This window comes from Crocodylus siamensis, chromosome 2, assembly GCF_052110815.1.
Source record: "Crocodylus siamensis isolate JL-2025a chromosome 2, ASM5211081v1, whole genome shotgun sequence".
Taxonomy (NCBI): domain Eukaryota; kingdom Metazoa; phylum Chordata; order Crocodylia; family Crocodylidae; genus Crocodylus; species Crocodylus siamensis.
The window spans coordinates 281746814-281773405 of NC_143396.1; the positions used below are offsets into that span (position 1 = coordinate 281746814).

Here is a 26592-nt window from a genome sequence, read left to right on the forward strand (position 1 = left end):
AAGTACTTACTTTACCCTATGCCTCAGTTCTTTATTTTTAAAATGGGAACAATATTGTTTTATCAGAGGTTATGAGAATACAGCAATTAAATGATTGCCAGGTTCTCAGGTCTTTCCACATTCACTAGGCTCAAATGGCTTTGCATCAATAGAGATTGATTCAAGTAACTGAATGAATTTCTGGACATAATATGAGTATATCTAAAGGGCAAGAGCCAGCCTCTTTCCAGTGCAGGAGGAGGGTTGGGCTGGGCCAGGCCAGGAGAGCTGCACCTCTGCAGGCTGTGGGCAGGAGAGGGGTGGGCTCAGCTGTGTGGGACAGGCAGGCAAGCAGTGATGGCAGCCCTGGGAGGTAGGGGCTAAGGCAAATTTTGAGGTGGCTATAGCCCCCCTGCTTCTCCCTCCCCCCCAAGCCTCACCCTGCTAAAGGGTAAGGTTAAAAGCAAATTTAATCTATTTTTATGAAATGTAGAAAATTAACACTGCTATGAAATGAAGCAGCTTGATTTAAAGCAAGGAATTAATTTTCATCCTTGTAAGTGATTTAGGCATGTAGGAGCCCAATTCTCGCTGACTTTTCAATGAAATTTAAAGTTTCTCCTTGTCACTTAAGCACTTCTAAAATGTATCTAGCAGTCTCCTTTTAATATATATGATTCTTCTTGAAGTCAGGGCACTTCTAGGTTTGCTTCTACCTTGTTCAAATCTGCAGTTCTGCGCTCAGCCCGCTGCGAGACCTGTTGGTAGCGCTGTACAGGTATCATTAGGGTATCCATCCATTCCTGTGCCTGACATGGTTCCTGCTCAACTATATCCTGAACTTCTGCATCCAGTTCATTCAGTTTGTAATGCCAAAGATCTAGCATATCCCAGATTTTCTGTGTAAGAATACGGTAAACAAAATAGTAGGATAAAGTCAGGCCTAGCCATGGCAATAAGGGCATTTCTTCCCCCCTATGTGGGACATCTCAGCTTTTAATCTGCAAAAGTTCACGAACTAATAGGAGTAGAAGAAAACACTCTGTAACCACTTCATGTGAGTCGTGCCCCTCACAGAAAAGAAAAGAAAAAATCTTGTACTGTACACGGAGAATGATTTTGTAAGTATTGATTAGGTGTCTCCTTTTATGAGCATAGAGAACGGAAAGGTCCCCTGCCACTTTCTGAATATGGCCAAGTTCTTGACAGGAACAAGGGAATTTGGCGACATTACCTTCTGACTTTCCTTGGCTTTTGCAATGTTTTCACTCTTCTGCTGCAACAATTTTTCAACACCTTGAAGGCCATTGTTAATCTTCTCTGCTTTCCTATTCATCACATAATAAGGAGAGCTCTGTAAGACTGCAGTGTTAACCTGTTGTAGGAAAGGGAAAAGGTGTCAACAACTGTGTTTATAAGGAATATGGTCAAATATATTTTGGAGTTCTTTTAACATGTTTTCTTTGAGGCAACCAAAGGCTGCAGGGGCAGAACCAGATGATTCGCTGTCAACATTCCTGCGATTCAGAGTTTACAAATCATTCAAGACTTCACCCCATTAAACACAGCAACAAATAAATGCCAGTTGAACATGCAGAGTAGCAGGTTATATTGATTTAACTTTTGTTTGTTAAAAAGAAAAGAAAAAAAGTAATCACATGCCTGTCCAAAATAACTTACATGGGTTAAAAAAATAAATCAACCTCCCCCACCCCAAAACAAAAAACCCTCTGTAGACCAGTGCTTGGACTCCTTACTGCTTAAGTCTTCGAAAAAGAGGATTTAGGTGCATTTGGAAATGTTATCCTTGATCTTATTAAAAAATGAAAAAATACTTGGTGTACGTTGTACCACATTCTTCCCTTGATCTTTGTAAAAAAAACCAAAAAACCCCCCAAAAACTTGTGCTCAACGGCTGTGACATTAATGGGATCAAACATACAAAACAGAATCTCTCTCTCAGAATGAAATCTGCCTTTACTGAAGTCAGTGAGAATAGGACAAGACTATACCTTCAGTATTAGTCCCTGGAAAACCTAACTAAAATGTATTGCTTCAAAACCTATGAATTCCTGTTTTAGCTGATTTTGGAAAGAAATGTCATACCATCATCAAAATATTACAAGTTAATGTAACTCAGAGCAATCATTTGCCTTAGGCAAATAAATATAATACACTTTACTTCACCTCAAACTAATTTTCTTCAATATCATATGTTTTTGTTCTAGGTGGTATTTAACATCATCACTTGTTACTATATTATTGAGTGACTGTTATTTAACATAATACATAATTTACGGTCCTCTGGTTTGTGTACTGGAATCCATGCCAGGATAAAAATTAAATTTTTCCTCTTTCAAAATTATTATTTGACTTTCAGGATACTAGCTACAAATGTGACTTTATTTAAACTGAAATGACTGAGTCAGCTGGTTGTTTAATGCAATGTAAAATACTGAATATTAAATCTTATAACATAGTAAATAATTCAATATGCATTAACAATTGTTTTGAGAAACTGGATTTTCATTTTGGTTGATTTTATATAATTCAAAAACACCCAACTGATTAAGATTTAGGTATTTTAATGTTAATATTGATTACTCTCTATTTTAGGACTGTGATAGTAGGGGTATCCAGGAGAAATACAATGCCACTTCCTTTCTTTCAGAAAAATACAAATAAACAGTAAAAAAAAAAAAAAAGGACAAACAACTGCAATGAATTTAAAAAGAGAGTAAGACTGGTACACTAAACTTGGGGAAAATTGTAGTCCCGCAATCAAATCATTGTTTGTTGTTGTTGATGTCCCCCTTAAAATCTTGTCAGCTTTGCTCTGCGTGGGATGAATAGTGTTACCTAAGCATACTGTACTGTGCACATCTAGAGAGCAGTGCAAGTGTAGGGTTGATGTTATTCAATTATCTAAATTAACCATCAACTTTTTATACCAATGGTAAGCTTGAAGTGTCACATTAGCAATGATATGCATGAAAGTCAGTTTAAAAAAAAAGTTTTGCTGAACTTCTCAATGGCTTTGAAATTTCCATAGAACGTAGGCACATGTTTCGAACAGCTGGTCTCATACATCAGTACTTAACATCTTCAAAAATGCCGTTAGTAATCAAGTTTAGGAACAGAACCGCAGGGAAGAGACAGTACTACTGTCCTAGCAGGTATCTGCTTCTTAGCTTCAGTGATTCTGTAATTTCTTTTTATGACCTAATTAAAAGACTTTCATGTCCCAATTTGTTTATGCTAGGACTTTTTAAAAGGGAAAGAACATCATCTGTAGTTTATGTATTTTCCCCAAGTGTGAAATCCAAGGGCAATTAGTACTTAAATCAACTGTAACTTATCAAACTAATGCAGTCTATATGCATTTCAAGGAAATACATTTCTGAATTACATAAATTGTTACCTTCTCTTCCAAGTCTTGTAATGTTTTCTTGCAGTCCTCCAACTGTGTCTCAATCTCTGCAGGAACTATCGTATACATCTCAGAGTACTTGATTCGTAGTTTCTCCATAATATCCTTAATAGTTTGAGTCTCTCTGTTAATTAGACTCTGAATCTCCTAAAAACATGCAAGAAGGGTTTCAGCTTTTATAAAACCCTAAAAAATGTAGCTCAGTAACAAGTTGCTTACCAAGCTTAACATTTAAATAAGTTGTTTTGCATTACAAAACCTCATTTGACTCTCTGCAAGCAGATAAGAGCTGAGAAATATTCACTGGTTTAGTCAAAAGATGCTTCTGAATCTGTAAGAATTAATTAAATGTGATACCACTCTGTGTCACACAATTGTTCTCTTAACACTTATTGACAGATATGATAACATTTTAGCTGTCCCAAGCACTCCTATGATTAAATGTTCATCTTTGTGATGTTCCTGTTACCAAAGCTACAGTTTTCTTTTAAAACAGTGTTAACAGCTAATATTCATTCCTACATTATTATAACACTACAAAAGCCACTAAGAGCACCAAGCTTGAGCTGAAGTGTCTGCTTTCATGTAATTATGTAGAACAGCACAGCAAGCTTCTTTCCAAACACTAGTTTCCAGTTCTGCGTGAAGAATGTAGGTTTTTCTGAGATAAAAGAAACCTGAACAATTGTTTACAGCCTGTGGCCTAGAAACAAAATCTGATCTGAGTCCTCTCAAAGAAAGGATGAAGAAGAAACTCATTTGTTTCAAATGTCTTCTAGAATTTCAGACTGGAAAACATCTTACAGTTACTTTTGCCTGCACTCACTCACCATTTGTTAACCTCAAACATTACCAAATTATTAAGCCAAATGATAAATTCTTATTAGGCAATGAGGTTCTTTCCTTAATTAAGATTAAGGAAAGGAGAGGGAAGCTTTCCTGTTTGTCCGGGGGGGGGGGGGGGGGGCGTTTAAATAGTCATTTGGTTTGGTTTAAATCCTAATTTCTTTTGGGAATCTTGTTTCCCCACTCAAATACCATACACAGAAAGACTGTAAAAATGGATAAAAATAAAGTTTAGTCTCATTGTTCTGTGACAACTAGGTCCAATTACAAAAAGCATTCAGTATGCCTAATACACCAGAGAGAAGCTTACTATTATAGGGCCACAATAACGTTTATCCTGCCATTTATGGGTGTTTGTAGATTTCCAAAAGACCTGATTTTGAAAGAAACAGTTTTAACTTTCTCTCCAGCAATCAGTTAAAAAAAATCCCTGCAAAATGGGCTTGTATGTCAGTATGTAAGCACACAACTACCTGATACTTTTTTATCTGTAAAATGGTTGTCTTTAACAAATTTCCAGTTAAACCTAGAGACTTAGATAAGAAGATTACTTCACTATCTGCAGCTGTACTATACTTTGGCAGTACTTAAAAACATGCCAATTGACTTATCTAAGAAGCAAGGGATTTTTGGTAATGAAAAATATTAGTTAAAAAAAAAAAAAAAGGGTAACTGCTTCTCACATATTCCCTGAACTATCCCAGCCATAACAACACTGCAACCTTGCCTAAGTATGATTTGCAGTTAACTTCCCTCAGTATTCACATTGACTAAGTTATTAATTTCCTGCAAGTATAGATAAATGCCAGACATGGAGATGTCAATGGAAGCAGGGATCACCATAAATAGAAGTTATCACTCCAAATTCCTTGGTGGATGACACACACATACTTTTCTTATGTTAAAGGGAGAAATTGCTCAGCACCTTCCAGGAAAATACTGTGCAGAAGGAATGCTGCAAATACTGAGGAATTGCTCTTTAATCCTCTAAAGAGAACTGAAAAGAAGCAAAAGGACAGCCACTAAACTTGTGCCCTTTGCTTCCTGCTAGCAATATCAAAAACTCTGTTTATGCTGCCCCAACTTTGCCAGACCATCCCTTCTCAGCAACCCCAATCCTTACTGGAATTTCAGTGAGGTTTTAACTAACTATAGCCAGACTAACAATAATGAGAACAGCAAACAACAATGAACTTGAAAACTACAATTTCTGAAGTCAAGTGGTCAAGGAAGATTAAGAACAGCTAGAATAAAATTAGGTAAAGGTGTTACAAAATGTACTAAAAGTAGGTTGTAAAACTCAGAATGACAGAGTTTGTAGTTTTGATGGGAACCTTTTGAATATTTTATACCACGGATGCTCAAGCTCTAGCCCACAGCCGAATGCGGCCGTGGAGCCATCACATCTGGCCTCCAGGGCTTCACATGAATCAAGAAATTTGGCAGTGGGGAGCAGTAGTCCCTGCCAAATTCCCAAACCCTAAGCCCTGCACAGCCACTTGGGCCCAGGCTGGGCTGCAATCCCTTCCCCCGTGGGGCTAGGCTACACCTCCCTCCCCTGCTTCTGGCCTGGGGCTGGGTGATGCCCTTTCCCTCCCCACAGGGTGAATTTGGGCCTGGCCATGTCCCCTTCCCCCACAGCACTGGGCTATAACCCCTTCCTCCTGTGAGGCTGGGTTAGGACCTGGCTGTACCCCTTTCCCTCTCTAGGGGGTCAAGTCAAGCTCCCTTTCCCTACCTGCCGTCCACATGGCCACGGTGCCTGCCCAGGCACCAGATTGGGAGCACCAGCTGGATTTGGCCCATGGATGGACCAGGCATTGCCAATCAGGGCTGACCAGGCAAAAAGGTTGAGCACCTCTGTTTCATACCAGTGTGATCCACTGTTATTACCTGTCTCTGATGCTGTTTTGTCTCTGAAGACATTGTGGAAAGATGTGGGAAGAAAGCACAGATGCAGTTAACCTGGGGAGCAACATCTCTATACAGAGTGAGGTTGCAGCTTTCCTTATTACCTGAACAAGACTCTGAGCAAAGAGTAAAGCCAGGTCATGCTGCTCAAACTGGTTTCAAGTCAAGGTCTCAGTAGTGTCAAGACTTTGCTTCACATTTCATCATGTTTGCATGGTCCAAAGGCCAGTCACATTTCTCTAAAGGCCATGTCCCACATTACACACAGCATGTGTTAAATGTACTTAAAACACAAGCAGCTGCACATTCAAGCAGTAAAACGTGCAAAGTGCGCTCCAATTGTAGCAAAGTTGCTTCTTTTAGCACAAGGAGTATCTTCAGATCCTATTAAGTAACAGATTATCAGCTATTTCCAGGCTGTTCCATGGAGATAACACAATTTGCGGTCCTCAACCCACTGTGATATCAGCCAGGCGCCCCTCTGCTATGCCAAACGTCCGGATGAGATGAAGAAACCTATGTGTCAGGAGGAAAGATCCTGGATCTTTCACTTGCCAGGCTCCTCAAGGATCAAGCTGGAAGTCAGATGCCCACAAGCCCAAGAGGGTCCCAGGGCTGGGACCGTCCATCATCAGCCGAGTGTCAGTTCCAGGCCAGGGACGGCACCGGAGCCAGTTCAAGACTATTGCAGTGCCAGAGCTGAGACCGACAATCAGCGAGCAGTGCATGAAAGGGATCACAGTAATCATTACTGTGTGACTGCTCAGAACACGTTCTAATTTCAGCACCACACAGGTTTAACACATACTAAGTACTGAACAAGGCCTTTAGTCAACACAGATCTCAGTGAGAACAGCCATGAACCCCTTTATTTTAGCTCCTAAAAGGTCAGAACTTCCTTATACAATGCAGCAGATTTCTACACACCTCCAATTGTGCCAACTTTTCCGTAGGGTCTTGTGATTCTCTCTCGTGCAACAAAGACAAGGTATTTTCTAACGAACTCCTCACAGCATTTATTTCTTCATTAATCTTGCCTCTCTCTTGAACCTCAGACTGTACAGATTCCTTATGCTTCTGAGCCTTTTGATACAATCTAAAACAGAAGCACACCGGCAATACATTTAATGTGGCTCTAATTGTTATTTAGAAAATGAAACATTCAGACTTTTCTATTTAATGCCAATAGTTTTACAACGTGAACTTCCAGTCAAATTTGTGTCTAAAATGAAAAGCAATGTTTTGGCAAGCTTTCTTTGGAGAACTTGATACTTGTTGCCTTTTACTGAAATTTTTTTTTCCTCCTCACACAAATCCTTAACTGCAGATACACAAAACTTCTTTAGTCAAGCAAACTGACTGGTGTTTGCATCTAACCACCCAATTTAGGTCCAACACGAAGCTTGCACAATTACAGTGAGGTTTTGTGTGTGTAAAAGCCTGGGCCTTTTAAAGTAAGTGCATAGAAATGCAGATGGCAAAAAGCATACCCAAACACATACAAATGTGATGCTTTATTCATAAAATTGCCAAACAAATTGAGACCATTTAAATAAATCTTATACAATACATGCCAAGGTGTAGGTTAATCGTTTGTGTGCACACATACACACACAGCTTTATTTTTAGAGGAGCCAAGTGTCTCCAACTTCAGTTCCAGTCAATGGGAACTTCATGTCCTTAGCAACATCCAAACTAAGGACCATCATTCTTTTCAGTTCGTTTTACATATTAAAATCCACTAAAACTTGTTCAAGTGTTCAGTAACCCCCAAGAAAATGTAAATGAGCCCCACAACTTGTTCTGATAATACACAGTTCTAACTAGGCTGTTTTACAGTGTCATTCTTCATGGCTTACCTTTTACATCGCTCTTGCATTGCCTGGATCTCATGTAGGATGGGAAGGGCTGTTTCTCCACTGGTTCTTTCAGGCACATTCAAAATGCTTCTTATACGATGAAGAAGTAAAAGCAATAGGAGCTGCTCTCTGTCTATGTTTTCCTCGAAGTAGCTCACACTCTCGAGTGACTCGAGAAGCTCATCTGTTGTAGCTTTCTCTTTCTCTTTAGGACTTTCTGGTAGCTCTTCCTGAAGATTATCTAAAATGATTGTTTCTCGTTCCATCTAAATAAAGAATACAAGTATGAGACAACCTGGTCTTTTTCAACACTTAAAAATCATATTACATGTCCCTGACCCATGGTCTTGGTGTGCCCTGGAGACTCACAGCTTGATCCTGATGCGTGCTGAGCACTTGAGCTCCAGTAGAACAACCCATGAAAGCCCATGCTCAATCATAAGCACAGGAACAGCCTCACTGAGTTATTTTTTTAATTCAGTAAATGTCTCCATAAGAAAAGGTTAAGGAAAATGGACTAGTTAGGTGGTATGAATAGATTTACATGCATCAATTTCAGGAGAGCTACACTGCTTTATACTACAATCCCATGAGTCACTCACCTCTTCATTGAGAAACTTCCATTGCTGTTTCAGTTCTTCACAGTTCATCTCCCACTCCTTGGCAGCCTCCAGCAGAGCCAGCCACTTTTCCCACAGCATTGACACCACTCTGATGAGAGTGCTGTCCCCTCCTTTGCACAGTGTGCACAGATCTCTCAAGTCCCGTCTCAACTTCACCAGGTCCTCTTCCACCATGGCAATGCTAGTGACCAAAATCTGGAGGAGAGTGGGGGGCAACCACCACCCAAACAGTACTTTATATCAGGAAAACTTTAATCATGCACACACTTACATGTTTAGGCTCCTTATTAAACAGCGGCTACTTTCTCCCTTAGGTGGTATCAGGATGAACCAATTTAACACTGAGTAAGATTGCAAAGCCAGACTGGCTAAATGACACAGGTGATGCAGGCAAGAGTTAGGAATGGTTTTTGCTTTTTAGAGGTATTTGGAGGGGAGGAAACACTACAGTCAGAGAGAATTAGAGATGTATACAGACCACCTGAAAATGCATGTAGTAGAAAGGAAGGCAGAAGGGGGTATACAAGGAAGGGCTCTTTGGAGCAGGCCTGTAAAAAGGAGGCAGTGGAAGGAGCTAAAGGGAGGAGAAAAGAAGTGAGCAGTGTCAAGAGAAAGCAGCATTAGGAATTCTCTTGGTCTGAGCCCTAACAAAGCAACAAGGAACAATAGGTGCTAAAATGATTAATTTGCATGGGTACAAAATTAGCTCAAGCAGAGGACACATTTGACTACATACCATAAATCTACCCACAGGATACATATACATCAGGGCTGCCTGACTTAAGTGGCCAGGGGCCAAACACCTCATGAGCCACATACTACATGGATGCCCCTGCCAGACCATGCACCTGTGTCCCTCTCTTCTCCCCCACCCCATGTGCCTCCCCCAGTCCCATGTTCACCCTCAGTTCCTACTGCCATGCCATGCTGCATGGCCCCAACCACTGGGGCAGGGGCAAGCAGCAAAACCCAGAGGCAGGCAGGAGAGACAGTCCAGAGACAGGCAGAACAGTTCAGAGACACCAGCTGCAGCAACTGGAGCCACAAGAGGAGTGGGTAGCTGGGCAAGATACCCAGGGCTTGCAACTTAACCCCTCATGTGCTGCAAGCAGCCTGGGAGCCCCCAGCTGGGCAGCACAGATATGGCTTAAATCAGTTCCACTACAATTTGCTCCTTGTGTTTCAAGATTTTAAGTGTTTGATCACTGCTTTTTTTGGGACATGAATTTTGCAGCTGCCTTGGAGTCACTCTTACCTTGCTTTGCTCCCAGTGCTCCAAAACTTCCTTATAAGACATTGGTGTCTGGGACAAAGATTGTCTAAGTATGCTTTCCAGTTCATCAAGATTGTCACATACTTTCTCTTTGTTTTTTGTGTAGCTTTTGTATTTGTCAAAGCATCTGTAGAAACACATTTAGCAAACCAATTAAACTTCACCTCTTCAGTTTTCACGCTTGGTTTAAGTAACTGTACTAACAAGGAGATCTATCAAATGCATCTCAAAGCAGCATATGCCAAATTTTTCAGTTCAGTACCTGGGTACCTAAAAAATGCAGGTATAACGTGGATTCCCGATACTATTATTTTTTTTCTTTTACCTCCACACTATTGCAAATTTTCATACATATTGATCAGGGATGTAGGACTAAGGCCTTGTATGTTTCTTTCCTGCCCAGCAAGGGAGAAGGCCAAAAGAAATGGGAAAAAAAATCAAGACATTTTGGTCCTAGAATAGGGGTTAACAGTATTGCAGGCATAAGCAAAGACAGTGGATGACAAGCAATTAATTAAACATGACCCCCTCACCAAAATGAAGTAAGTTTTTATATGTCTAAGGACCAGACAATGGGGAGAGGTGGTCTGAGTATTGCTTTGCTCTGGCTATCTCAAGTTTCCAGAATGGCCAATAACAAGGTGGCTTAGGGTTTTATCTGATGATGCTCTAATCTGTTGCAGGGCCTAGACGCAGGATCATACATGGGCTATACCAGATCCAACACCGGCCTGTTCCTGTTTTGCTGACTATATTAAAAGTGGATGCACTATACTTTAATAGAAATACGCCTATTCTTGGGTAATGTTTATATATTGGAAGAAAGCATATTTGTAACCAACTCAGTTTTATTAAACTTACACAACAGCAAGGCTCTGTCACAGTAGAAGTGAGGCACCAAGTTTATTAGCAACCATCTTCCTTGTATCTTGGAATAAAGCCTTTGGAGATCTCCACCTACCTTTGCATGTCAGCTGTCTTTCTTTGGGCCTTCTCCCCAAGTGCCAAATTCCTAGCAACTAGATTATGTAAAGTTTTTTCCAGTTGTGTTTTGCTGCTTGGTTTAATGATGTTTTCCATCTTGGAGGTCAGATCTTCTACATCATCCTTTGCAGAGTCAAGTTCTTCTTGGTTCCATTGTGGGATTTGGCAGGACTCTTCTAGACCATCTAAGTCAACTTGCATGGGAAGGATTCTGGCTTCATAGTCTGTGAGGAGTTTGACAGCCCTCTGAACAGCTTTGCTATACAGCTGAACTGTGTCATATGCCTCATGTAGGGCATTCTGAAAAAAAGCAAGAGGAACAAGGAAAAACTGCAGGCCATTGTGGACTGTAAAACTGTCATATCCGAGTCACCACATGACTTACCTTTCGAGCCAAAATGTTCAGGTGGATGGGTTAAAAAGTAAGGTAAATATACAGCATTTTCAAACCAACTAATCAAAGAACAGTGCTGCTAGCTTACAGTGGACTAATCACACTCAGTTGCTGTAACGATGCTTTGTGTCATCAGCAAATTTTATTAGCACATTCTTATCTTTTAGGCCAACATCATTAACACAATTATTACATAAGATTAGTCTCAGAACCAATCCTTGAGGAACTCTCTCCAGCTCAATACCTCCCCTTTCAAGAGGACCTGTTGCAATTTCCCTTTAAGCCAGTTCTTTACCCACCTTACAATTCTTGTACTAATCCCCAAATTTGGTTATTATAATTTAAATATACAAGGGTTTTTTGGAAGCATGATGCAAAAAAAGAATTGCATATCTAGCCAATCACATCACACATGACCAGAAAGATTTCAGTGTAATCCGGTTAGACTGAGAGTATCAGCAAGCCATGAAAATATTAACACCATAGTAAGGAAAATGACCAGAGACAGCTAATCAAGCCTTACAAATGGATGTACTCTTACTAAATATACTTACCACACGGGAGGCAATGTCTTCCTTCAGCTGTATTTCGAGAGCTTGCAGTTCATTCAGTTTTGATTCTATGTCAGCAGTAAGATCAGATTTTTCTTCTTGCCTTTCTTTCTCTTTTTCCATTATGTCTTTAATGGCCCAATATTCTGCTTGCACTGTGTCTTGAATCACTTCCCAATGCATCTTTTGATACTGAACCATTTTCATTTCTAGGTCTACCAGGACTGGGTGCTGAAGCTCAGATTTAATCTGCTTTATGATTTGTAATGTGTGTTCCAATTTACCCTGGAAATCTTGTTCCTTTACAAAATTTGCCTGGAGATCTAAAATCATGTTTTGGACAAAGTGATTCAACTGATCAATATCCTTCTCCAGGCTCTTCACTTGCTGCATCTCAGCTTCTTTGAATGATACATCAAAGACCTCATTTCTGTTCAATTGATTCGCTGCCTCCTGGGTTAAGTACATGACTTGCTGAACTTCCTGGCATAAAATCTGTGCAGATATAAGATCCTTTCCTGGGGAAGAGCTGGGGTGGTTATTTAGCATATCAGCTTCTTCCCTTATACTGAATGTCATAGCCTGAATTTCACTCAGCGATTCTTGATGCCTGTCACATTCCATAATAAAATGATCAAACCGTTTCATTTTCTCCTCCAGTTTATTTCTCATTTCAAGAAATCGAGTTTGCAATTCATCAAGGTGTGACGCATCCCAGTGTAGCCCAAGACTTGCTAAGATTTCCTTGTACTTCATAATATTCAGCAAGTCGGACTGAAAAGTAAAAATTCTCTCTCTGAGGACACAGAGTTTGTCCCTAGCTTCCTGTTCTGTGTTTAATTTTTTCTCTCTCTCCAGGTCTTGTTCATCACACTGGAGATCATTAAGCTCCTGCTCCAGTGTAGTTATTCTTTCTGAAAACTCTGTATAGACAGCTATCTTCTTTTCCACTGTGTGGCATTTATTTTGGATTAGCCGCTGTATTTTCCTAACTCTAATTTTAAGACTTCTCAACTGGTCCATTAGAAATAACTCTTCAAATATGTTTAGTTCCCTGGTTGTGTGTTGACTCTCTTGAAAATACGATAAAATATGGCCTTCAATCTCCTGCATTTCTTTTGCAAGCTCCTTTAAAACAGCCTGCCGCTGGCCTAGCTCAGAACACGTGGCAGTTTCACTTACATCAGGAACCATCTGTGTCTCAGCACTTCGAAGCTGGCTGCAAACATTTTCTATTCCTGTAATCAGTCTGTGCCTCTTTTCCAGCTGGAGCTCTAAGTACCGCAGTCGTTCAGCTGATTCCCAAATGAGCGCCTTGTACAAATTCTGTAATTCTTGCAAAAGAGAGGTCATGTCTGCACTCTCCTCTGGACCCAATGCAGGAATGATGCACTGGGTCTCTTCAGCCAGTGATGCAATTGTAGGCTCCTTGGCTAGAATGGCATTGTTCACAGACGTACAATTTCTGATCTGTTCCCTAATATCATCGGGGAAAAATGCTGCTTTCCGATCCAAAAGCAACAAGGAATCTTTGACCCATGAAATATTTTGTTTCATCCTTCTCAATAGTTCATATTTTTTGTGATACGAGCTACTGGTCTGAACATCTTTCCAAGGAGTTTGTTGCTCCAATGCTTCTGCTTGGCTCTGCAAATCACTTATTGAGTTTTCCAAAGTTTTCTTTTCTTCATCACTCCAAATCCTTTTCATCTGCAGCTCAGTGCTTCTTTTCAACAGAGAAATGTTTTGTTTAAGGGCTTGCAGCTCTGTGGTCCACCGTCCAGGATGCTTGGGTTTTTGTCCTTCTGGGGAATTCAACCCTGCCTGTAAAAGCTGTTCGTGCTCCAATGACTTCTGAATGTCTTGCACTTTATTTATGACTAATTTAAACTCATCAATTTCAGCCACAACTTGATGGTACTTCTGTTGCACAGATTGTTCTGTTTGTTCCCACCACTGCTCAAGGTGCTTAACTTGGCTTTCTGTTAATTCCTTATCCATGCACATGAGATACTCCGATAAATTCTGTTGTTGAGTTTTCAGCTTGTCTAATATGTCTCCTGCTTTGTGCATTGAATCCATAAATTTTTTAATTTTTTCCAGAAGAACTGTGTTGTTCATAGGCCCCCTGCCAAAAATATCAACAGGGTTTAACATAATGATCCAGAAGACAAATTAAACATGTCTTTAAAATAATTTTAACAATCAGAATTTTATTCACTCATGAGAGTGTTCATAATTTAATATTTTCACCAAGATGATTTTACAATAGTTACAGTATAGTATTTCCTATAAATGTACACCAATTGTTGATTGGTATAACTGGTAGTCATTACAATAATTTCTAATGTGGGCATAAGGAGGTAATAATATTCACTAATGCAAAGCATGCAGTTCCTTAAAAGTATTCTCTTGTTGTCCACCTTTAATCCACAAGAAATCAACTCCTATATCAATGTTAAATCAAGTGCGACTGAACTAACTCGGTTTCATAGTAATTTCTGATGTCAAAGCAAAGATAGACACAAGGAACAAAGTCTTAGATTCCCATTTATTCAGGAGGAATCAATGTATTTGATCCAATCAAGTAGACTCAAAGCTCCCTAGGGGGGTTTTGATAGTTCCATCTAAAATCCATTTAATACTCTATGTTCTCATTCAGCTCTCTGCAATTACTTAAGAAAGTGGATGAAAAATTCAATAAATCATTTTTTAATGTTTTTGAATCAAGCTGGTTCATTATTATGACAAGAAATGTAGTTCTGTGCCATAAAGGCTAATTTGTAAAACATTCTAAACATTGTAAGTGGAATGGGTAGCTTATAGCTTAGTACTATAGACTTACTTACTACAGACTAAAACACCTCCCCTATCACTTAAGTTTCATTTCCAGAATAAGGAGGAATTTCAATAAGCAGCAAATGGGTACAAGAGCTCTCAACACATCATCATTTCTTTTTTTTTCCCTTTAAAGAAAAAAGACAATTTTTCATCCGCTTTATTTGGTGGGGAGGGGAGGATTACTAATATATTACTTAAAATACTATTTCTTTGTTATGTCTGGAAAATGTCCAGAGTAGCATAAAATTAACAATAATACTTGCTCCACTCAGGGGTATTGACATGCCCTAGATTTAGCATTAGTAAGAAAATACAAATGACCTCATCTGAATCAAGTGTATTTTTTTTCGTTCTGCTCTAATACAATTCAGTCAGGCTGATAAGGTACTTTCTTCTGACTCCAGTTACAGAAAAAATAGATAGAAAGCTCCAATAAGCTTGACTGCAACAGCTTCATTGATGTTTCTGAGATCTGAATCGGGCCCACACACGAGAGACTAAAAACAATACCTTGTACTTACGTTTTTAGGTTTTCCTTCTCTGTTGATAACATTTTCATTGAAGACTGAACAGCAGACAGATTTTCATGGTACTTATTAATTAGATGGTGCTGTTTTTGCTTTACCTCCTTAATGGCAAGTATTTCTTGAAGCAGCCTGTCCCATAAAGAAACCATACGTTCTGGGGTTGGTGAGTTTGAGGCAGTTGTTTTTGTTGTGTCGGGAACTGCTGCTTCTCTCAAGGACAATGCTTCGGCTTTCTGCTTTTCCAGTTCACTGTATAAATTCTACCGAGAAGCCCATTAAAGAACGATCGTTAGAGATTTTTCTCCACTTTCATCACTTCCCATCTTTATCAAACATGCTTAATCATTCACACATACAAATGCGTGTATGCCCAGTTACTTGTGAGCATACACACCTGTTGATATCGAGACGTGAAAACTAAAAACTGCAATTGCACATCTTTGTGCCATTTCACACCAGCATGAAGCATGATATTGGCATGGATATGGTCATATACATGTATAAAGTCACCGTTTCCAGAGATTATGTGCTACACCAACAATACGCATGGTTGGTCAGTCAAAAGGAAAAATGAGCGTATATATAGATAACTGTTTTGTGATATTGGATCATACTAGATCGGGGTGGGCAAAATGGCAGATCCGGCTGGTAGCCAGACTCCATTTCCCAGCAGCCCCTGCCTGCATCACTGCAGCCAGTTTCCATGGAAACCTCAGCAGCAGTGGTACCGTGACAGCATGGGGCCACAGTTTCCATGGAGACCGGCCCCAGCAGTGCTGGCAGGGTGCCCACCTGGGTGAGGACCTGCTTTGACGGGCTGGGACCTTGCAGTGGTAACAGCGTGCCAGGAACCAGGGTAGAGCCACGATCCACTGCCTGCACGCCCCTGCCCAGGCATGTGGGCAGCAGATTGCAGCTCTGCACCCACAGCCAGGCTGGGGCATGCAGGCAGCAGGTCGTGGCTCTCTTCTGGCTCCAGACCATGCTGTTACCACTGCAAGGTCCCAGCCCTGGAGCAGCTCCACTCCCAGCCACACGCCCTACCAGCGCTGCTGGGACCGGTCTCCAGGGAAACCCAGGGCTGTCACACCCCTGTACTGCTGGGGTCTCCACAGAAACTGGCCACAGTAATGTAAGCAGGGGTTGCTGGGAAACAGAATCCACTGAGGGCCTAATCCAGCCCATGGTCCCGACTTTGCCCACTCCTGTACTAGATGAATTCAACAATGCTGTTCTAAGGGACTGTTCTTGATGTATTCCTACCTCTATTTCTTTTAGCTGTTCAGTTATTAACGCAATATCCAATTCTGCAGCTTCATTTTTCAACTCCTTGACCTTTTGTTCCTCTTCAATATATGCAGCATCTGCTTGAGCTTCAGGAAAAAAATTCTTCTGGAAAACCATTTCCATGTTTGTGCTCTAGGGTGCAAAAGAGGATTTTTCATTGTGAAACTTACCAAAACTTACGACTTTGGTTTGTCCCACATGTTTAGACCATGCTCAAATCCCACCGCTTCTTCCTCCATAACCTCTCTCCAATTTATTCTTTCTTTCCTTACACCAATACTTACTACTCAACCCTCACCATGCCCTGCCACTATTATGGCAAATTGCACTTCTTGGTCTTCCCAGTACCATATCATCCACTAATAGCACTCCGATAGCTGCAAAGATGTTTCCTGGCCGCTGTATTGATATCACTGCCACCCTGGAATTGTACCCCCTCTCCACCGCATCTTGTTCAGGTTATCATTTTTTTCCTGTTGCACCCATATACCCTCCATATCACAATGCTTCCAGCCTCCTCCCCCATTTGCTTCCTTCACCAGGATATCTCTGTATCTTCCATGCAACTCCTAAAACCTGAAATACCCTTTCTTCATGTCACCTGCAAGCCCTCTCTGCATTTAAGCTCCTCCTGAAGACCTGCTTCTACTTTGATATCTTCCAGAGACTGGATGACTTATCATGGCAAAGTTGGAGGCACCTGGAAATAGTCTATATGCTGAGGTTGATAGGAAGGTTAAGGTAAAGCACAGGGATAGGCACCAACTTTGCCACCAGCTCCCTGTACAACCTAAAAGCAAGTCACTTCATTTTCTCATGCACGTTTCCTATCTTTAAAATGGGTATTATAAGAAAGTAGAGCTGAGAAAGATTTCATGCAGACATCTAGTCCAGCCCCTGTCCAACTCATGGCAGGATCACTCCTGACTAAACCATCCCAGCCAAATGGATGTCCAACCGCTCTTGAAAATTTCCAGGTATGGAGATTCCACAATTTCTGTAGCCTGTTTCAATGCTTGACCATCTCATACTCAGAAAGTTCTTACTAATAATGCTTCCTTTCTCCCCTCATGCACATATGCATCTGTCTGCATGTCTAGTACCTACTATGACGGGACCCTGGCTGTAGTGGAAGTCTACAGAAGTTATCATTATAAAAAGAAATAACAGTATCTTTAGAGTAATCATATGCAAGCAAAACATCCATACTATAAAGAGGTGGTTAGGTAGTATTGTGACCATGGAACTGGTATGTTGTCCCATGGCCTCCTACACTGTCAGTCTCTCTCAAAGTGACTAGCTCTTCAGCATACACATGGTGCCATTTTTGCTGTCTGAAAAGTGCTTTGCACATTTTAAAAGCTATTGGGAAATAAATCAATCATAATAATAATTTGAACTGATCCCACTACTTTCCCACTTAAATTCAGAACGGATCCAAAAAAAACAAACTCACTGAAGAACCAGAGTACTTTTCCATTTGCCCCAACTATGCAGCTACAGCTATTTTATCAATTTTGAGACAAACATTAGGTTTCATTTTAAGAGACCCTAGAGAATTATAAACCTGAAGCAAACAGAAAAATCTTCTCTAGCTATCAAAGTATGAGTGGGAAATCACCCCCTCCAGGTCAGACTGTAACTAAGTCAAAACACTGAAAAAAATAAATAGTGACATGAAACTAAGGAAAATTCAGGGGGTGATGTGGATACTGCAAGCCTGTGCTTTAGTTCTGGGGGTTTAAGGAACAAGCATTATGACTCAGCCTAGAAGTGCATACAGGTCAGCCCTTCCTTGATCTCCGTGTGCAGCAGAGTTAACGTTGCCAGCGTCACAGCCTGACAAGCTCATGCCACCTCAGGTGCAAACTCAGGCCTTCTCTGGGGTGGAAAGGCAAAAGGAAAGAAGTAGGGGCCCATTCTGCTCCCATTCTCTAATATGGCATTGGTTTGTGGCAAGGGCTTTGCCAGTGCACAGGGGAAAAAAGTTTCCTACATTGAATGAAGAGCTGTGGCAAGTTACATCTGCATAGAAGCAGAGAACAAGGAAACAAAGCAAAGTCCGACTTCCAGGTCTTCGTCAGGGCATCTTCGAGGTAGCGCAGCTATATGCCTTTCAAACAAGGCACTGAACCAAAGCTCAGCCCAGCTTTAAGGTAATCATCATACATCACACAATAGCTATCTAGTCTGTGGCTTACAAAGGAAATGGCTTCTATTATTCTAAGGGTGACTGTGAGCAACACTGTTGTACAAGTCCTATTTTAAGTGGAACTGGGGATCTCATTAGGAGATTGCTGTGAGCCACAGCAAAGGAGGTGTACAGAGCCTATGGCTTGCTGAGACCTGGGTATTAGCAACAGGGCAGCCTGGCTTCTCAGACTTGTCCAAATGAGAAGCAGCTGAGAAGTCAGGTGCTCCCTACAGAGAGCTGCAGGCAAGAGGCAGATTCCTGCAGCAGATCTAGAAGGAAAAAGGGACAGGAGGACCCTTGAGGAGCAGTAACAGCCCACAGCAGGCAGGGAACCGTCTCAATTAATACTTTGCTGAGGAATAAATCTCTAACCTGAAAAACACTTTGGGGTAGCAGAACGCCCTTCCTGTCCACAATGGACTCCTACAATCAGAAGCTTCTTCCTCTCAGCCCCTCCGTTCCAGGGACTGGAGAAGAAACCAGTCTCCCTTCCATCCTGTCTGATAGAGAGCACCTGCCCACTTCCCCCACATCTGATTCATAGTCCCTGGCCCCAGACTCTTGAGCCTTAAAGAGGCAGGCTACCCTGCTGTAGTTTTCTTGCCAGCTTCATGTCAGGAAGAAGCAGAATCCTAGGAGATGTTACTGCTGGTTCCTCTGTAGATCTGTGTACTTTTTCCATAACACTTATGCTGTTAAGACTTCAAACACAATAAAATTATTCAGTGAAAACTAGGTGGCAAGCAGGCAGGTTTCAAAGGTAAATGCCACGCAAGGATCCAGAGCATTGTTATGCCATCACACTTATTAACATCCCTGCACACATACGTTTGTCTTCAGTTCCAGGCATGGAATGACTACATGTTCAGCCCACAGCAGAAACAAAGGTAATTCAAATGCAACCTGAATTACAAGATCAAAGACTGCAATACTAATATATTAAGTCTGAAAAGTTATGATGCTTACTGTGTTCTTATGCTGAAAACACAGTAGGAACTAGGAAAAAACATTCATTATTCTGTTAAAATTGCAAACATGTATGTTTGTAGCTTGTAATCTCAAGTGCCACTATTTTGTGCAATGGCAGCTACCAATACATTCCAACTAATAAGGTTACTTAGCTTAGCCGACAAATGATTATTACCTGACTTTTCAGTGGATAGTTTTCAATACGTGGAGTGAGAGCTGCTGTGTCCAATATTTTTCCACTCGCTAAAAGGGGAGGGGATTGAAGCATTTTCAGCTTCCCACTTGCTTCATTCAATTTCCTTTGATAACACACCCACTGCTGCTGAAGTTTCTCCAAAAGATTATCCTCAATCGGTGCTTTTCCTGATTTCAGTAGCAACTCTCTATCTCGGCTTATTAAGCACAGGAAATTGTGGCCTTCGCTCAAACTATCTTTTAGTGCCTGACAAGTCAAAAAGAAAAATAATGATAACCTTTTAGTGACAGAAGTTGCAGAAATGTCAGCTGCTTGCAGGAAGGACTTTATCACAAATATGGAGACAAAGAAAAGCCAGATTATTGCATATTCATTCATAGGCCCACGTTCTTTGAAGAAGGTGGTGAGCTCAGTGGTGAGTCATACTGTAGCTGAAACAACATAGAAGCATATGACAAGCAGGAGAAAGCTGTGCCATGTATGCCAAACGCAGGATATTTCCTTCCATCTCCTGAACAATTACAAGGAAGCCAGGGTGTTATACCCTTTGCACTAGTAAGCCCACGTAGTAAAAGAGTTAATTTGGTAGCAGTGATGATTCATTACTCATTGAAGAGATCCACTGAAACACATGGTATGGCCAGCTGTCTGGCTAAGGACCAGTAGTCATCACAGGCACAAGGCAGTAGGATACAAAAATAAATTGACTTTTATTGTGAGAGCTGCTTCTTCTCTTTTATAACAGAACTTTAAGTGAAGTTGAAACAGAAAAAGTAAGTGACCTGCTATGATTCAATAGTTTTTAAGACTACTAATGGAATGAGTTGATTGTGAGTTACCTCAAGAACCGAAACTGTTTTTTCAGCTGCTGGTCTCTCCTCTTCAGCTGCTATTGAATTCAGCATTTGCTCCTTACTGCTCAGCCATTGCTCGAACTGATGAAGGTTTTCTCTGAATGCTTGATCCTCCTTTCTCTGTATGCTGGATTTCTCCTTGAGGTGATAGGGAAATAAAAGGAACAAGTAATCAAAAAGCCCTAATCAGACATGCTGACTAGCAATTACAGTGCTTGAGATGACAAGGACATAAAGCCTATAATTACAGCTTAATGAATGAGGAAAAATACAACTATGTCACATAAGTATACCCTGGGCTGGGTTATGGCAAAAGAAATGGTTTAGAAGCTGCAGTGCTGTAATTTTGTCATAAAATTTTAGAAAAATTGCAGATTAGTGATGAATTAGCTCTCTTCTTCCCTTGACCTACACTTTTTATATTCCATTACACTAAGTGCTAGTTTTGATCTATTAAGCCCTCCGCAGTCCAGGTCTTGGGTATATACATGGTAAGAAACTGCAAATGTCTCCCTATGTACAATTCAATGAGATCAAGAAATCCACTGATGCACTTCTTCAGGCACTCCAGAATCCTACAGGGCATTCCCAGTAAACAGTGCATAGCCTTGAAATCTGCCCTTCGTTGGATCAGTACCCCCAGCTGCATGCTGAGGCTTTTGGTGGGGGTGGATTTGTTAACAGGGAGCTCTGCTGGATATTGCTTGCTTACAAAACTCTCTTGGGACTGGACATTTGACACAAATGGTCTGTCTAGAAAAAGGAGCAACATGTTGCGCTTGCATTTGAAGCAGCCTATGAGTGAGACCATCTCAGTGACTCTGGGACTTCCCTATTCCCTCGCTGCTCTGAGGAAAGGAAAAAAAACTTTGCCAGGGATGTCTATCAGCATATCTGTTGCACCAAATACCATGTCCAGTGCACAGCAGGGAGGAATAGTTTTGCAAACTAAGGCACCACAGAGTGCCTGGCTCATCCCATCCACCTCACTGGAAGAAGAACGTCCAGAACATACCCGTGCTGCTTGGCAGGGGATAAACAATTAGTGGAAGGCAGCACAGAAGTACCCCCATACTGCTACTCCCTTTAGCCAGCGTGCAACATGGGACATGAGCTGCCCATTGGCCAGTACAGGTTTTGGGGTAACCAATTTCTACCCATCATACACCGATTACTAAATCAGGTTCCTTTCAATCTGCAAATCTGCCCAGATCCTAAGCCATAGGCATGTATTTTTACAAACCGAATTGTAAATAACTAAACAGATGCAAGCAGAACAAGAGTGTTCAAGAAAAACTGTAAAAGAATATCACAGGTTTAGGATCATTCCTGGGATCACATGGCTCCTAACTGTGTCATCAAGTCACGGTGACAACACCTTTGACCATACAGAATGCAGGCTCACCTTTGTGACCAGGGAGTTGAGCACAGACTTCCCTACACAAAGACAAGAGTGTCTCAGTGGAACTGAACGGAAGTTTTTATTCCTAGCCTTCCCTTTGTAATTAAACATCAAATGATTGCCTCTACAATTCAGTGGGTCGTTACCACCTAAAGCATGGTTACCTCTGCTTGCTTCATTTTCTTTGCCAACTTGACACCTTCATCACAGGCACCATTCCAATGCATTTCCAGCTGGGGTCTGCTTCCTTGTAGCTTCGTCTCTCTGTCCAGAAGGTTCTCCTGAACACCATCAGGTTCAGCCACCACCTGCCTCCCTGTATTTTTCTCCTCCTGGTTTGAAAAAAAAAGTTACTAACAGTAAGAGCCAAATTCTGACAGCACCTTCTCTGAGTAGCACCTCACTTTAAAAGAAATCCACTGAAGTCAAGAGGAAAGCTCAGTGAGAAAAGCCAAGCGTTTGTTGCAAAATGCAGCCCTAAGTTATTATTTTGATGATGAGTGTTATTAAGATGAAGTTTAATAATGTAAAAGGAAAGGGTGCTGGATACCTCAACAAAGTAAACCAGTGTTTGTGCAAAGACAATGGAAGAGGCTTGAATCCACAAAGAAGGGCAGGCAATGGTGACAAAAGCTAACAATCCAGTAGGTCAGGCATTTTAAACCATCTAGAATCCCTGGGCCTGGAAAATTAACCCAGACTCAATTATACTGATTATCCCACAGGGTCTCAGCACATGTTAACACACAAATTCACATTTAATTAGCACTTATTTATCTATTACCTGCATGGTTTGCTCTGGTGTATGAGACGGTAGAGGACTAGCTGGCAACAGCCTGCTTTCTTTAGAATCCAGATTATTTTGCTGCTCTTTCTCTGTGTCATTTCCATATAAAGGCTGGCCCTAAGAAAGATAGTGGCGGGGAAAAAACCACCCAATTTCATTCTCTTAAGTTAAAATTAAAAAAAATATTGTCTTGTGTTACAAAGAAGGAACCTATGGAAAAAGGATAATAAGCCATCCTTGTGCTGTGGAGTTATCACAAAGGATGCAAACACTTTAAAAGCTGTCTCTTATTTTGCATGGTATTACTGCCAAAGAAGTTGCCTAGGATTCTTACCCAAAAGGAGTGCTCGCGGCATGTTTTCCCTTTTACCATTGCTTTTCTTTTTCATTACACATTTGACCAAAGAAAACCAAACCGAATCAGGTGTAAGGGAGAAGTTTAAACATGCCTATCACCCCACTGCAATACACTGACTCCTCTTTAACATGCTTTGATGCATACACAAACAAATTATGGAAATTTTAATTATAAAATTGAAACAGTCTATGTCAGGGGCGTTGAACATCTAGCCCGTGGGCCAAGCGCAGCTCACAGAGCCTTGGACTCTGGCCCATGGGGCTCCTGAGGCGTTGGGAAATTTGTCATGGGGGGAACAGTGGCAGTTAATACTGCCACCCCTCCCTGCTGCCAAAATCTCAAGCCCTGTTGAAACGCAACCCTTCCCCATGTGGCCCTGTGCGGCTGGGCTGGGGCTGGTCCATGCCCCTTCTCCCTTCCTGCATGGGTCCAGGCCATGCTCCCTTTCCCAAGCTGGGTCCAGGCCATCTGGGCCCATGCCGCTTTTCCCCTGTGGAGCCGAGCCATGCCCCTTCCCCCTGCACAGCTGGTTCAGGGCTCGGCCATGCCCCCGCTCCTCCTGCTTGGTTAGGTTGGGAGCAGGTCACACCCCCTTCCTCCCACAGGGCTGGGCCACATTTCCTTCCCTGGTGGGGTGGGTTCAGGGCAAGGACGTGACCCCTCCCTGCTGCAGGTCTGGTTTAGGCTCAAGCCAAGCTCCCTTCCTTTGCATGTCTGGATCAGGGCCAGGCTGAACCTGTCCCTCCCACTATGTGCCGTGTTTGTCCCAGGGGCCAGATTGGGTCCAGTGGCCACATCTGGCCTGTGGAGGGACCAAACACTGCCCAGCCTGCTAAACGAAAAGTTGAGTACCACTGGTCTAAGTCATAACATGCTTTTAAGAGACTTCAGCTTCCTGACACACAATCTTTCATTCTTGTTACTGTGAACACATATACTTACATTATTTTTTCCCCAGCATTCCTCTGGCTCTTCTATCATGGTGTTCTCTCCAACAGCAATGGGAGTATGAGAAACGACCTCCTTTTCCCTCTTTTTCATTGTATGCAACTTATCTGGGGTCTGTACTGCATCAGCGAAGACATGCTGAGACTCGAGTGTGTCAGTGAAAATATTCTCACCCTCTTGCTTGACTTTTTCAAGTCTGTCTTTCAGACTCCCATGTTTACACTGAAGTGTTTCAACCTCATCCGTAATAAACTTCTGTCCTTGTGGAGAGGTGTTTTGTTTAACTGATTCTGCTAAGACCATAATCTTCTGTAATGTGTCATCACATCGATTAAGAGGTGCTTGTTGTTCCTTTAAACAGAAGGGAAATATTTTTATTGAAGAGCCTCTTCATTTATTTACTCCATACCAAGACAACTGTACAAAGCCGAACATTAAAATCATTAACGTGTGCCATGAGGGACAACTTCTGCTGAAAGTCCCATGACAAAGCTCACGTAGGCCCATCACTTGGCTGCAGAAAGTCAAATAGTGCACCTGGATTCTTTGAAGGAAATGGGCATTTGTATGACCAGGAGCAATCTGCTGCTATGCAAATTAAGAAAATAATGGAATAGCACTAGGCATAATAACCATTCCCCTATTTCTACCATGTACAGCATTTCCCAACTTATTAGAGAAAGTTACTTTGCTTCTGAAATAGGAGGAACTAGTCAGTGCTGGAAGATGCCTGATTTCATAGAACAATGGTACGAGCTGGCACATCATCCCTCAATACCTTCATCCTCTCATGGGGGCAACATGCATCTTATTTTTACAGAATCAAAAAATACCCAAATTTTAATAAAGAATTAACTAAATTAACACTCAGACTGATCAAAGTCCTCTTGTGCTATTCTGCCTGGACACTCTTCCTTCTGAGCTGTGGCTAACTGAAACACTTAGTGCCCAATCTCTCCTCATTGTGCCTCAAAGAAAAGAAAGGGAATCACGCACACCCGGCTACTCAACCTAGAGTAAATTCTCATCCTAGAGACCAGTGGGGCAGGATTAGTCCCACAGTTACACAACAAGGCAACGTATCACTAACTCCTTACTTTTTGGAGTTTTCTTAGTCTCTTTTCTAAACTGGATTCTCCCTAGAAGCTGTGAACCTGCCATACGGATCCATTTCCTACAGTGTCTGAAAATGGCATACCTGTGATTTCAATAGTCTTTGCTTGGGTGCTGGCTTGTCTACTGAGGCATCAGTAAAATCTAAAGGCTCCTCAGAGGCTGCTGTCAGTGTGGTACTCAAGCTGCTCATCATGTCCTGAAGCTGCTGGTGTTCCCGAACATGACCTTCCAACGTCTGCACCAGGTTCTAAGATCCAGAGAGTTTCTAGATTTAGTGCAGCATCACCTTGCACACAACACAGCTTATAGGAATGGATGTTTAGAGAAGGATTTAAAGTAGCGCAGTTTGGGATTGAAAGGGTTAGAAATGAAAAAATCTGCCAGTGATTTGCGACAAGAGCTAATGGCAACGGTATTCATTATGATCTATCAGCCAGATCCACCCTTGGACAGCTGTATCCACCAACAGATTTGGATGTACTGAATAAAAACAGTCTGAACCATGCTTGCATAAGAAACCGTATGTAGTTGTCCCATCTCCCCGTATCACTTGTCTGCCTGTCTGTTCTTGGATTGTAAGTTTCTCCAGTCAAGGACCATTCCCTCCTCTTGAATGTCTAGAAAAGATCTAGCGCATTACAGACACGACCGTAGACAAGTAACCAATAACTGTAAGTGGTGGGATAGCCTCAAGATCCATCTACTGTCTAGAATGGAGGGGGATTTGGAGGGAAAAAAACAAGGGGAGGTGTAGAGGCACGGCATACGTCCGTATAAATAGATGCCAACTGCTGCTTTCCCAAGCTGTTATATTGTTAGTTATTGCAAGTTTTTTGTGTGATACTTGGACAATCTGTATCTTTGGAAGAGATCTTAGAAAAAGTGCTCTTCAGCTTGATTTCACCAGCACTTTGCTCTTACTTTAGTCATGTACTCTTTGGCAAAGTGAAAGTGCAGAAACACAAGGGCTCACTTTCTTCATGTCCTGGGGCACAGGAGTAACTGACCAGTACTGAGCCCTGGGTGGTGGCAGCACATTGCAGATGCAGCAGGCCCGGGGGAGAAGTCTCCTTGTTTTTTGCCATCTATAGGCCTGTTCAGTGACCATTTTAACACTGGTTTTTGGAGGCAAAAAGAGGTGACATCTCCCACAGCAGCAGTGAACCACAGGCACGAGCCTGGTCCTGCACCACACACAGATGCACCCACACTGCCCTTCCTATTGCTGGAGCTGGAACCACTGTAGGGTAGATGCAGGGTGCA

At 41.7% G+C, this 26592-nt stretch overlaps 1 protein-coding gene across 3 annotated transcripts in view; it reads right to left on the reverse strand.

Annotated features, from left to right (window-relative positions):
* Positions 1-26592, reverse strand: part of SYNE2 (spectrin repeat containing nuclear envelope protein 2) — a 280784-nt gene that overhangs the window by 128503 nt on the left and 125689 nt on the right. For all 3 annotated transcript variants that reach the window (XM_090034211.1, XM_090034213.1, XM_090034212.1), the window contains 17 exons: positions 25412-25576; positions 24208-24564; positions 22905-23024; positions 22285-22452; positions 20704-20856; positions 19844-20110; positions 16482-16637; positions 15213-15478; positions 11854-13978; positions 10883-11205; positions 9904-10048; positions 8628-8843; positions 8026-8291; positions 7094-7262; positions 3401-3556; positions 1214-1354; positions 696-878 (listed from right to left, as the gene is read on the reverse strand). In XM_090034211.1, the coding sequence (XP_089890337.1) occupies positions 696-878; positions 1214-1354; positions 3401-3556; positions 7094-7262; positions 8026-8291; positions 8628-8843; positions 9904-10048; positions 10883-11205; positions 11854-13978; positions 15213-15478; positions 16482-16637; positions 19844-20110; positions 20704-20856; positions 22285-22452; positions 22905-23024; positions 24208-24564; positions 25412-25576 (5376 nt within the window). The remainder of the gene's footprint in view (positions 1-695; positions 879-1213; positions 1355-3400; positions 3557-7093; positions 7263-8025; positions 8292-8627; positions 8844-9903; positions 10049-10882; positions 11206-11853; positions 13979-15212; positions 15479-16481; positions 16638-19843; positions 20111-20703; positions 20857-22284; positions 22453-22904; positions 23025-24207; positions 24565-25411; positions 25577-26592) is intronic.